Here is a 12,183-nt window from a genome sequence, read left to right as displayed (position 1 = left end):
TCCAAATTCACTTTTAACCAAACTCAAAACCCTTTTTTTTATCTTTAAAAACCAACAAGTTAAAAGTTGGTCAATTAAACAATTGACCCATCAACCTTTGGGTATATATATTTAAAAAAAGGGCATCTTTTGGAAAGGCAGGCAAAAATTCAAAGCTAGGGTAGGGGCTAAACAAACTAAAAACTAATTGGAAATTGCATGTTCTTAACTGTTCAAATTCAACTTTTTTTTTTTGCATGGGAATTGTATTTGATTAATTATTATAGAATTTTGTGATATAAGCAAAGGCCTAAGCCGATATAGCTAAAATTGGTCCGACCTTGCTTCACGTGAACTCCCCGATCAATACGCCCTTGGTTTAGACTTTACCAAGAAAATTGCCATGAAACAACCATTAGAGCAAGATTCCTTGACCCTCGTTTATAATTCAATATTTATTTATAAATTTCTTTAACTTAAAACGATGTTGAATTTTATCGAAACATAAAAAAATACAATTTTAACAATGAAATCAATCAAAGAGAGAATTTTAGGGACTATGCCTACCAAAAGACTCAAATATAAAATAAAATAAAAAGAAAATATAAAGACGTAATAGCATGTAAAACCTTCTTTTGAATTTGACGTCCATCATCCACAATAACACAATAATCGCCAATAGTACTCTTTTGTCTCTATCCAACTAAACACTTTAGAGATGATGGAGTGGTGAGGGAACCAAAGCAAACTTACAGGCTATTTCGTAATATAGATCTAATTACACCAAAAAACAAGCACAAAAGGGAATCTAACCACCTAAAGACCTCTAACAGTCGTAAATTAAATTCGAGCGATGTGAGAATATCTATACTATTGCATATCTACCACAGAGGCGGACAACATTCCATAAAGCAGAGTAAAGCGTGCCACAAGAGCATAGTTAAAACGTGCCAAAAAGGTAGACGAACATGTATAAAATATGAGAAAAATAAGAAGTCAAACAAAAGCTATTTTTATTAAGATTTAGAAAAAAAAAACTGAATAAAAATAACAAATTAAAGTGAGATATGAGAAAACAATAAAAAAATGAACACTGACAATTAGCGACCAACACAAAGACTGATGTCGTCGCCGGCAAAATCAAAAGAAAAAAATAAGGAGGATTTGCAGTTGGTAGAGAAAAGACTAATTCATTTATTTATTTGATTAATCTAGGGTGCTTACAAGTGATAATATATGTTATAAATACTCTCAATCATTTAACAATAAACGCTCAAATACTTTGGCATTATTTGGTGCTCGAACATGAGACCTCTAGAAATAACAATCATTCCTTTAACCATTTATTTATTTTTAAATAGTCTAAAACGATTACAATATATTATTTGTTCATAATTGTTTTTAATCTATTAACAACGCACACACATACTATTGAAATTAAATCCTCTAAAAAATAACATTCTATTTTATCAATGAGACCATTCAATAAATCACTTTTCTAATTCATTTAAAAGAAGAATAAACCCCATTTTATGTATATAAAATAAAGTCATGTAATTGATATAATTGTCAACAGATTTACCTTTTGATTCTACTTTGATCTTGGAGCATATGAGGATATATATTGGAGTTTTCACTAATTATAATATGTAATTAAATAAGGTGTAATTTTGGGGTATGCACGAGTCCTCCAATGGGGATGTACATAGTTGGAAAACACTTGGAAAAAAGCGAAGTTTTTAGCCATGCAAAGTGAATGTATTCAAGCACACACTCCTTGCATGCTTGTATACACCATGATTAAATGGATTTACCTAAACATTCATCTTATTATTAGTGATGTGTGTAACACCCATAACCTATATATATCTCGTAAAATAGATATCACATCAATTAGATAAATATTTACTATGCGTAAAGATTTAAAATTTCGTTTGTTTTTAAACTTTCATTATTTCAACTTTTAAACTTTTATCTTATTCGTCTAGAATCATAAAATAATATTTGATCACTGAAAAACAAATCCAATTTTAGTCTGTAAGTAGACAATTCAGAGTTGATCAAAACTGTATATATATATATATATATATCACTACCTAAATACTGCTTAATTTTTAAAATATTTAAAATATAATATTTATACTATTTATTAATAAATATGATTAATACTAAAAATTAATCAAAATTGAAGAAAATAATCATAGCTACTAATACATGCTCTTTTTCTTAAAAAAATCTAATAAAGCAACCCAACGGATATAATGTACATGTCACTAATAACTCAAAGTTAGGATGTCTTACTGAAACTGTCGGTAGGTTTGATTTCCATAAGATGCTGGCAAGCTCTTCACTTTACGTCCTCTACTTTATTCGAACATACGCATGAAAATCATCACAAGTTAAATAAAACTTAATGAGGCATAAATATAACTAAAGTGATATAAAACCATAAATTTCATAAAATATAAGAAATAAATTGTAATTTAAATAAAAACATTAAACTTTAAACTGAACTAGTCAAGCTGTTTTACCTTCTGAAAACTGAAAATCATCATCTCATGATTTTATCAAAAATCATGTAAGTTAACATCGAATATCATAAATAACTTTTATTCTTTTCGTTCGAACATATTTCAAAATTTTCTTTTCAATTCAATGTTCCTTTCTTTCATATACTTTCATAACTTTTAAATTTATTGTTATAGTCCAATGTATATGTAAAAGAATATAAGATATGTAAGTTTAAGGTGCGCACTAGGCACAATACGGTGTCAAATCATAACTGAAATTGTGATATAATGCACTTTAGTGCAATCATAACTTGAGCACTAACGGTGTTGAACATTGGTACACGAATGTATCAAAGTTGAACTGATAATGATAAGTACTCACTAAATTGCATGTCAAATGTACTTATGACTCTCAATGCAACATACAATGGGCTTATATGTAAACATTTAAAATTTATCATCATAAATATTATACTTGGACATTTCATACCCAAAATCATTCATAAAACTTGATGAAAAATTATATAAAAATATTTAATACTGAAAATTTATAAATCATACTGGAAAATAAAATGAGGTTGACTTATCAAAAGTCGTCATCGATTATAATAATTAAATAAATAAATTGCACTCACTTTGATACTTTATTTTTTTAAATCAAAATATAAGTCTCACTAAGCTTTATATTTAAATCTTTTTCCTTTCACTACTTTCAATACGTAATTTATTAAAATTTCATATTCTGTTGCAGTACCTTCAAACAAATATTATTTTGTATTAATTTATATACTGAAAAATTATTTTGTTTGCACCAATGAAAACTAGACTCGAATACAAATCTAACCATATAAGGTACTCTATCTATTTCCACTTGTACAATTTATAACGAATTTTCAAAGTTGACTGACAAAAGATGTTTCTGGCATAATTTGTTGTCCTATTTTCTGATTTATCACCGATTAAAAATTCATATCTTTTTGTATACTCATTAAAATCAGTTTTCGTTCGTTCTAAACGAAACTAGACTGGTATACGAATATAACGATATTTAATTAATTCTTCAATTATTTTTGTAGAATTTTTGGTATTTTCTAAACTTTTTGTTCAGAACATAATTTCTAGACAAATTTCACCAACTTGCATCCTTAACTCATTCACTAAATATATAAGCTTACCAATTGAACAAATAGGCTTGAAGTACACTTTTCATATACTAGGAATCACTTCTTAACGTAACTCCATCATTGACTTATCGCAAGTCAATGTTTGTTTTGATAACATAAATACAAGTTAAATGCACTCACATTTGCCTCGCTATCGAACCTTCTCCACAATAATCTTCTCGATCCCATACTTTTCCTTCGCTTCAAGCTACTTGAATCACTATATTTACCTTGATCAGACGATATTATATAATAACATAAAATATTCAAACTATATGTTAGCATCGAACTAACATAATCTAAACTTAAATATAAAATTCGATAGAAATAAATTCAATACTTAAATCGATATAAAACTAAATCGTACTTCCATCATAACTCTAAAACTTCTCAAAATACTTATTTGATCCTTTGAATACTTCATAATGATGCTTCACCCTTATGATCATGTCACATTATTTGACACAAAATTTCTAGCACCTCAATAAAATATTCAAATCACTACTTTAACATTCATAAGCTTACAATTTCATCCTAAAATTTCTTAGACTTTCCAAATTCAACAACACAATTTAATAAACTTGAAATTAAATCTCAACTTAAGAATTAAACCCAAAAATCAACATATTAAATAAATTTCAAGCATTACAATAATTTACTCAAATGATACTTCCGCATTTAATAAACTTAAAATCAAGTCCACATAATATTGAGACTTTTCGAATTCCACCCTCAAATTTTACCAAATTTGCAATTTGTTTCCAAACAACTTTCCAACTTAAATTTCTAGCATTTTCAACTATAAAAAATAAGCATAATCCCTTCAAATATTACATTTCTTGTAATAATGTCCCACAATTCTCAAAACTTGTATATTAGCCCTTTTTGTCAACTTAAGCTTCCAAATTGATCTCCAAGTCTCATAGAATACTTCTAATATCATTTCTAGGCCATAGGAAAATTTTCCATAATTTTCCCCTAATTTCTTCATATGGCTGAATATTTCAAGTAACTTTAAACATGATTTCTATTCAATTTCAAGCATGAACTCAACTTCCTAACATCAAATTCTTGCTATTATAATCATAATAACATCAAAATACATCAAAATACAATCACTCTCTAAAACCCTAGCATGGTCGAACATCATATAAGCATGTACAATTAATTTTTACCTTAGGATTAATCACTAATATCAAAAAAAATAAAAATCATTCATCAATTCTTCAAAATTTCTAAACCTTACATAAACCCTAATTTCCAAATATCATGAAATAAGCATGAACACCATGTAATATTTATACCAAATGATAGAGAATTTCATGTAGATTAATTCTCTATCTAGTAGCTTAATCCAAAAATTTAGTATATGACTTCAAAAATGAAAAATAAATTATCTTAATAAGCTTGTTATTTTCGGCCATGAGGAGGAAGATAGTTGAAAAATATGCTTCATATCTTGATAATTATAGTATTTATTAATTAATACATTTGGCACTTAACTAATTAAATTGAATTTAAAATTCAATTCTTAAGAATTTTCATTTTTACCATTAATGAACCTTGATAATTACCAAATTCCATTGCATTATCTTCCATTAAAATATTCCTTAGTCAAATATGAATCAAATTGGCTTTGAATTTCTATTTTGGCCATGCAATTTTCAAAAATTACATTTTAGTCACTAAAATTCCATTGTTCAGTCAAATCTAAAAAATTACGCTGATCTGGGCTAAATTTATTTGATCTAAAATATGTAAAAATATTTCCAACCATTTTCTAACATCCTTCAAATTTTCGTAAAATTCTGATTCGCTTATCTGATTTCAATATCGAACTTTATCACTTTATAGCTTTTAAAACAAATCCTGTATTAAAAAATGTTTTCATAAAACCCCAATTTCAAGAGTAAACTATCCATTTATGAAATAAATTTTGGGATATTATCGATTCGGTCCCTAAACTTTTCCATATTTATACTTTAGCCACTAAACTTTCAAAATTTACATTTTAGTCACTAGTTAAATTTTGGGGTATTACAATGTGTGTCTATCTATGTAGCCTTTATTACATCACATGTATTTAATAAAAGTAGATCAGTATTATATATATCTTTATTTAATTTTCATATAACATGTTTAAATATAATAATTTTCTTTTATAGAAAATTATTTAAGTTTTTAGCCATGCAAAGTAAATGTATTAAACACGGACTCGTTGGTACAAACAAACAAGGACGGACACATGATCTTATGTTAGGAGGTGAACTTTTAAAATTTTAGAAGGGACAACCTTATAAAATTTTAGGAGCGAAAACATATTATCAATTGAAAATAAAAAAATCTAAAATATCAAAATTAAAATCTGAAGTAAAGTTCAAGTACCTTATTGAAAAAAAATATATAGATACCAATTGAAATCAAATTTAAGTATAAAAATGCAAATTTACCCTAGAAAGAAAAAAAAAAGGTGGTAAAGCAAGTTCAAGTTGGTTGAGAGCCACTCCATAAAAGTGGGGATTAAACATCAATCCCACAAAGACTAGTGTAGTCTAATTAGTAGTTAAAAAGGGTGAGGTATAAATTTAATGAAACTGTTCTAATAAATCACTAAATAGTTCACCATTATTTGACTTTTATGGGATCTCTGGGATTTCGCAAAACAAAAATATTAATCAATTAATTAAAAAATAAGAATAAAAGGTAAAGTTTGCACTAATTACCCTGTTTAAATTAACTGTTGTAACAGAAACCACCTAATCATTCACCCAAACAAATGAAAAAGACAAAAGAGTATTATAAAATTACCAAATGGATTTACAAACATAATTGTGTGTTGTGTTTTATTTATTTTATCAGTTTGCGTGTTGTCCCTTTACATAAATTGCTCTTAATTCATATTATTAGTCAATAATCTTTTCATACTTATATTCTTAATATATTTAGCAATAGATTACGACCCGGCCGGACGACTTAATTTAATATGTAAGCCAATTACAGTGAGTGCATTTATTTATTATTATCACTATTTTGAATAATGGCAACTTGATTTCATTAATAAAACAAAGAAATGTATTAGAATTACAACACATCCAAGCATAGAGAGAAAAGTGAGGACAATAGTCACACACAAAACTCATACAAAAACAAAAATACTAAACCTAAATTTACAACAACAAAAAAATTGAAACATTCAATTGAGAATGACGACTAATATTAAAAGAACTTAGTAACATTCAAAAAAATTATTTGTCTTTGTCAAACGAGACATTTTGCGAAAAAATATCGTGAGATCCTTTTTACAAACATCAAAACGACCTAAAAGGTATGCGGAAAATGTACAAAAAATCATAAAGATCGTGTCACAAGAGAAGAGAAAACGTGTGCCACAAGAGCAGAGAAAAGCGCGTCACGAGGACAGAGATTCTTATTCAAAATTAAAAAAGAAAAAGAAAAACAAAGGGCATAGTATAAAAAAACAAGAGAACTAATCATCACTGACGGTTGACAAACAACATTAAAATTAGTGCTGCCATCGGTTAAACAAAAATTATAGAAAAAGAGGAAGGTGACATAAAAATATCGAGAGAGAAAATTATTTTTTCCAATTTAAATACGTTAACAATGCACTTAAATCTTTTAAAAATCATGAAATTATACGCTAATCGTAATTATAAAAGCATATTTAATCTTTAAATATTTTGATCGAATTTGAATCGATTTATGTATTTCAAATCTAACACAAACATTCGATACCCTTAATACCGTCTAAGTTGTGGTGTCTACCCATAATAGCTTTTTGCATGTATATATTTATCCCTTTTCCTTAAAAAGAGAAGAAGAATGTAATGAGAACCATGTTAAAAATGACACTACAATTCATAGTGGAAGCAGCTGAATCACTGTAATTATTATTATTATTATTATTATTATTATTTACCCAATTAACGGCTTTAAGGTTTTAACCTTATCCATATACATTAGTTGTGTATTAAAGGAAAAATAAAATTAAGGTCCCAATAAAAGATGAATAAATAGAATATTTTTTATAATTATCAATCCAATGTATAAAGAAGAGATTTATACTCATAAACTAGATAAATTTGATTAAAATATTTCGATCAAATTCAAATCAAATATTGAAATTTGTATTAGTCAGACACATACATCCAATACCCTTGATACCATCTAAATTGTGTTGTCTACCCATAAATAGCTTTTTTGCATGTATATGTAACCCTTCTTCTTAAAAGGGAAAAAGAATATAATGAGAACCGTGTTAAAAATGACAATACATTTCATAGTGGAAGCAGCTGAATTACTGTTTTTTTATTATTATTTACCCAATTAATGGCTTTAAGGTTTTTAACCTTATCCATGTACATTATAACAAGTTCAGTACAAAATGAAAAGAAAAATAGACTTATGGCCTGGAGAATTGTAGAAAAATAAAATAACTTTTATATCTTGTAACTTTTTTTTGCATTATTATTTTTGATTAATTTTATTTTATCAATAATTTATATATGCAATACTAAATATTCTTTTAAAATTTAATCGTTTTTAATAATAAAATCCCAAATAAAAAGGTTTTATATGCAACCCTAATCAAGAATTATGAAATACTTCTTTTTTCATAAAATCAAATAAACTCACTCTTTATTCATATAATAATTTTTTTGTTCAAATCTAAAGTTTTATTACAATATATTCATATAATTACAAACTCACTCTTTTCTTTTAAACCATTATTGAGTTAAATTCTCCGGCATCGGAGACCGGAAAGAAAGAAAATCCGGCGTCAATCTTGGGTCAGCCGGCCTATTTATATCTTTGTTATTGCTTGCATGTGAGTCCTGTAAATGTGGATAAATTTGCATACAAATTTCATATCTTTTATTTATTTATTTATTTGAAAACTTCATGTAATAATGATTAGCTTTTTCCTTTTTTGTATGGTAATAAGAGTACAAGCACAAAAGCTTCATCTTCGGCTTTGGTACTAACTAGCAACAAATACTTTTGCTAGTGGATTGTTGAATGCGTACATTGACGCATCACAATGCATATTGGACACATGGAAACATATGTTATTATCTTATGTTATTGTACCAGGATTTTATTTTAATTAATAAAGAATTCTAATATTATTGAGTCCGTATTTCGAGGTACCATAATATTGTTAGTCCATTTTTGTCCTTCCAAAACCGATTTGGTTTTCCTCTATATATACTCAGCTTTACTCAGAACTTTGCACCAAAATAAACAAAGAAAGGTAGAGGGGAAACAAAAATGGCAGACAATCTAGTTGTTTCTAACGTAAACCTCGAGAAGCTTCTCAGCATGAAAGGAGGCAAAGGCGAAGGCAGCTATGCCAAAAATTCCCAAGCTCAGGTTTTTTTTTTATTATTTACATTTTCCAAGTTTTTTTTATATGATTATTGCAACGTATGAAGTTCATTTTATTTTTTCAATTATCCATGCAGGCTTTACATGCTCGTTCAATGCTTCATCTTCTTGAAGAAGCCCTAGACAGGGTTCAACTACGTTCCCCCGATGTACCCTTTGTTGTCGTCGATTTGGGGTGTTCCTGCGGCAGCAACACCATCTACATCGTCGACGTGATCGTCAAGCACATGGTGAAGCGCTACGAGTCGTCCGGGTACGAGCCACCGGAATTCTCTGCTTTTTTCTCTGACCTTCCTAGTAATGATTTCAACACCCTTTTCCAGCTCCTACCTCCGCTGGCAAATAACGGGGGTAGTAGCATGGAAGAGTGCCTTGCTTCCAATGGACACCGATCCTATTTTGCTTCCGGTGTCCCCGGTTCGTTTTACCGACGCCTTTTTCCCGCTAGATCCGTCGATGTCTTCCATTCGGCGTTTTCACTGCACTGGCTATCTCAGGTTAGTTATTATTATTCTCTCATTTATAATACAAAATCTCAAAGCTATTAAATACATACACATATACACATGTAGAGTGAAAGTTTGTTCCCAAGGATGATCTATAAGGCGAAAAGAACAGGAGAAAAACATAATCTTCAAGTTTATGTCATTTCATGGTAAAAGAAAATACAAAAGTTTATGTGATTTTGAATGAGATCTAACCATCCCATTTTTGCCGGCATTTAGTAGGTCAAAAGTAAGTGCACAAATGATCATAGAAAGTATATATTTAAATATAATATGTCATTTTCTCTCTTTTTGAAACTTGAAAAGAATTGGAACCCTAATTTCCTCAAAATGTTTGACTATATTGTGTGTGTGTGTTTTCAAATAGGACCACACATATTTTGAATATAATATCGCTAAAGGTTCAGGTGATATTTTAAAAAAGGATTAAATTAATGTGTTGTTTAGTCTTGAATCTGATAAAATAATGTAATATATAAATGTACAATATTATTTTAAAAATAATATTATAATTTTTAATCAATACCATTAATTTTTTTAACCTGGTGCACCCAGATGCCTGAAGCTGTGCTGGACAGAAGATCGACGGCTTACAACAAAGGGAGGGTGTTTATCCACGGTGCAAGCGAGAGCACAACCAACGCATACAAGAAGCAGTTCCAGACAGACCTGGCAGAGTTCCTGAGAGCAAGATCCATAGAGATGAAGAAGGGTGGGTCCATGTTCCTTGTCTGCCTGGGCCGAACTTCGGTGGACCCCACCGACCAAGGTGGGGCCGGCCGCCTCTTCGGGACCCACTTTCAGGATGCTTGGGATGATCTTGTCCAAGAGGTATACCCACTTTAATTAATCATGATTAATCACTAATCACCCATGTTTACTTAAAGCTCTTCATATTTACATGCATCAACAGTGCTCCCCAATTGTACCTAAATCATAACTCACATCATTAGATTCTTTATATCTCAGTCATTTCATGATTTATGTTCAAGAATATGTTTAGAATTTTATTTATTACTTAAAACTGAATAATTAAAATAAATTAAGGTTTGATTTAACATGAGAATAGTGGAGGCCGATGACAAAAAAAATGATAAAAATTTCACCCTATGCTCTGGTTCTGCAATTTGGCAGACCAAAAAGCAAAGAGTGAAACACCATGCAAAAGAGGGAATGATTAGGTGTGTTGGGGTTTATGATGGATTATCACTGGTCACGATTATCCTACTCCAACTTCAGCCGTTGGATGAACTTGGTTAAGACTAGAGAATCAGCTTTCGCCATCCACTTGTCTTATTGCCATGTCGGCAGCAATATGATAGGTGCAGGCAAGGGCTGATGGGGGACCCACATGAGCAGTGACCACTACTGTTGCATCCAATTGAAAAAAGAAAATGTTAAACATAATCATACATTTAACAAGACGACAACAACAGTCGTTGAGGTCCTTTTGATCATTGTTGATCAAAATAATCATACAAGTTCAGTGGGACCAAACATTCTCTTGCAGAAAATTCATGTAGTAGATAGTACATTTACGTATCATCCTCTCCTTTAGTCAACTGTCCCATTCAAGCTGCCACATAGCTTATCATCATAATTCAATAATCATTTCATATATTTCCTATTCATATATGTTTTGCTTTATTATTTGTCAATAAATATTTTAAAATTTAAGATTATTATGATTAAAATGATGCGTATGTGTTATGGAAGGGTCTTATAAGTTGCGAGAAACGAGACAATTTCAACATTCCGGTGTATGCTCCAAGCCTACAAGACTTCAAGGAAGTGGTTGAAGCTGATGGCTCATTCACCATAAACAAGCTTGAGGTATTCAAAGGAGGTAGCCCTCTAGTCGTTAGCCGGCCCGATGATGCATCGGAGGTAGGTCGAGCGCTAGCCAACAGCTGCCGAAGTGTTTCCGGGGTACTAGTCGATGCTCACATCGGCGACAAGCTCAGTGAGGAGCTGTTTTTACGAGTGGCGAACCGAGGCACAAGTCATGCTAAAGAGCTGCTAGAGCAGTTGCAGTTCTTTCACATAGTTGCATCACTTTCTTTTGATAAGTAAAAAGGGGTGTGAGAAGAATAAGAAAAATTAAAAAGCCTTTTTTCTTTATCTTTTCCCTTTTTGTGTGTTAATTCTCGGTATTAATTATTCAACACAAAAAAGAGGGAAAATGGTTTGTTTTCTTTTTACTTTCATTTGTGTGTTTTTATGTGTGATTATAGTTAATGAAATATTAATACTTGGCGTTCCCTTTAACCCAAATTATATATTCACAAATATTGATCTTTAGATCTTGTCCATCAGAATACACAGACCTGTATGCATAATATCCCTTACAGATCACTGATTCCGGATCAGTAATCACAGGGTGATCTTTTCCGTAACTGTCGAACAACGAACTTTCCTCCTGTTCGATCTTGTACTCCAAGTATCGAATCCCCATCGCCTTTGCTGTTTCACCAAAGTAGTTGTTTAACACCCATTCATGTACCAATGGCACCTCTTGAACCGTCACTGCACCAGCGGGCAAGGATGTCTTATTGTTAGCCCTGCACCATGGGGCTCCAACCATGACACTACATGAGTTCACCACCTCGGCGAACT

The 12,183-nt window shown here is 30.2% G+C and overlaps 1 protein-coding gene across 1 annotated transcript; it reads left to right on the top strand.

The window, feature by feature from the left end:
• Positions 1 to 8,944: 8,944 nt before the first annotated feature.
• LOC120160654 (indole-3-acetate O-methyltransferase 1-like) lies at positions 8,945 to 11,643 on the top strand. The gene is made up of 4 exons (XM_039171016.1): positions 8,945 to 9,046; positions 9,139 to 9,558; positions 10,123 to 10,398; positions 11,284 to 11,643. Exons 1-4 carry the CDS (start codon positions 8,945 to 8,947, stop codon positions 11,638 to 11,640), a joined length of 1,155 nt encoding a protein of 384 aa, XP_039026947.1. The 3' UTR covers positions 11,641 to 11,643.
• The last annotated feature ends 540 nt before the right edge of the window (positions 11,644 to 12,183 follow it).

Source organism: Hibiscus syriacus, unplaced genomic scaffold, assembly GCF_006381635.1.
Source record: "Hibiscus syriacus cultivar Baekdansim isolate YM2019G1 unplaced genomic scaffold, ASM638163v2 tig00111392_pilon, whole genome shotgun sequence".
In the NCBI taxonomy this organism is placed as follows: Eukaryota; Viridiplantae; Streptophyta; class Magnoliopsida; order Malvales; family Malvaceae; genus Hibiscus; species Hibiscus syriacus.
Note: the sequence above shows the minus strand (reverse complement) of the source record. Positions and strands in the feature narration are given on the sequence as shown.

Excerpts from the sequence above, each read along its gene's own strand:
- LOC120160654 (XM_039171016.1), top strand. The coding sequence starts at position 8,945 with ATGGCAGACAATCTAGTTGTTTCTAACGTAAACCTCGAGAAGCTTCTC. Across the intron at positions 9,559-10,122 it reads CACTGCACTGGCTATCTCAG|ATGCCTGAAGCTGTGCTGGA; the intron begins GTTAGTTATTAT and ends TGGTGCACCCAG. Across the intron at positions 10,399-11,283 it reads GGGATGATCTTGTCCAAGAG|GGTCTTATAAGTTGCGAGAA; the intron begins GTATACCCACTT and ends GTGTTATGGAAG.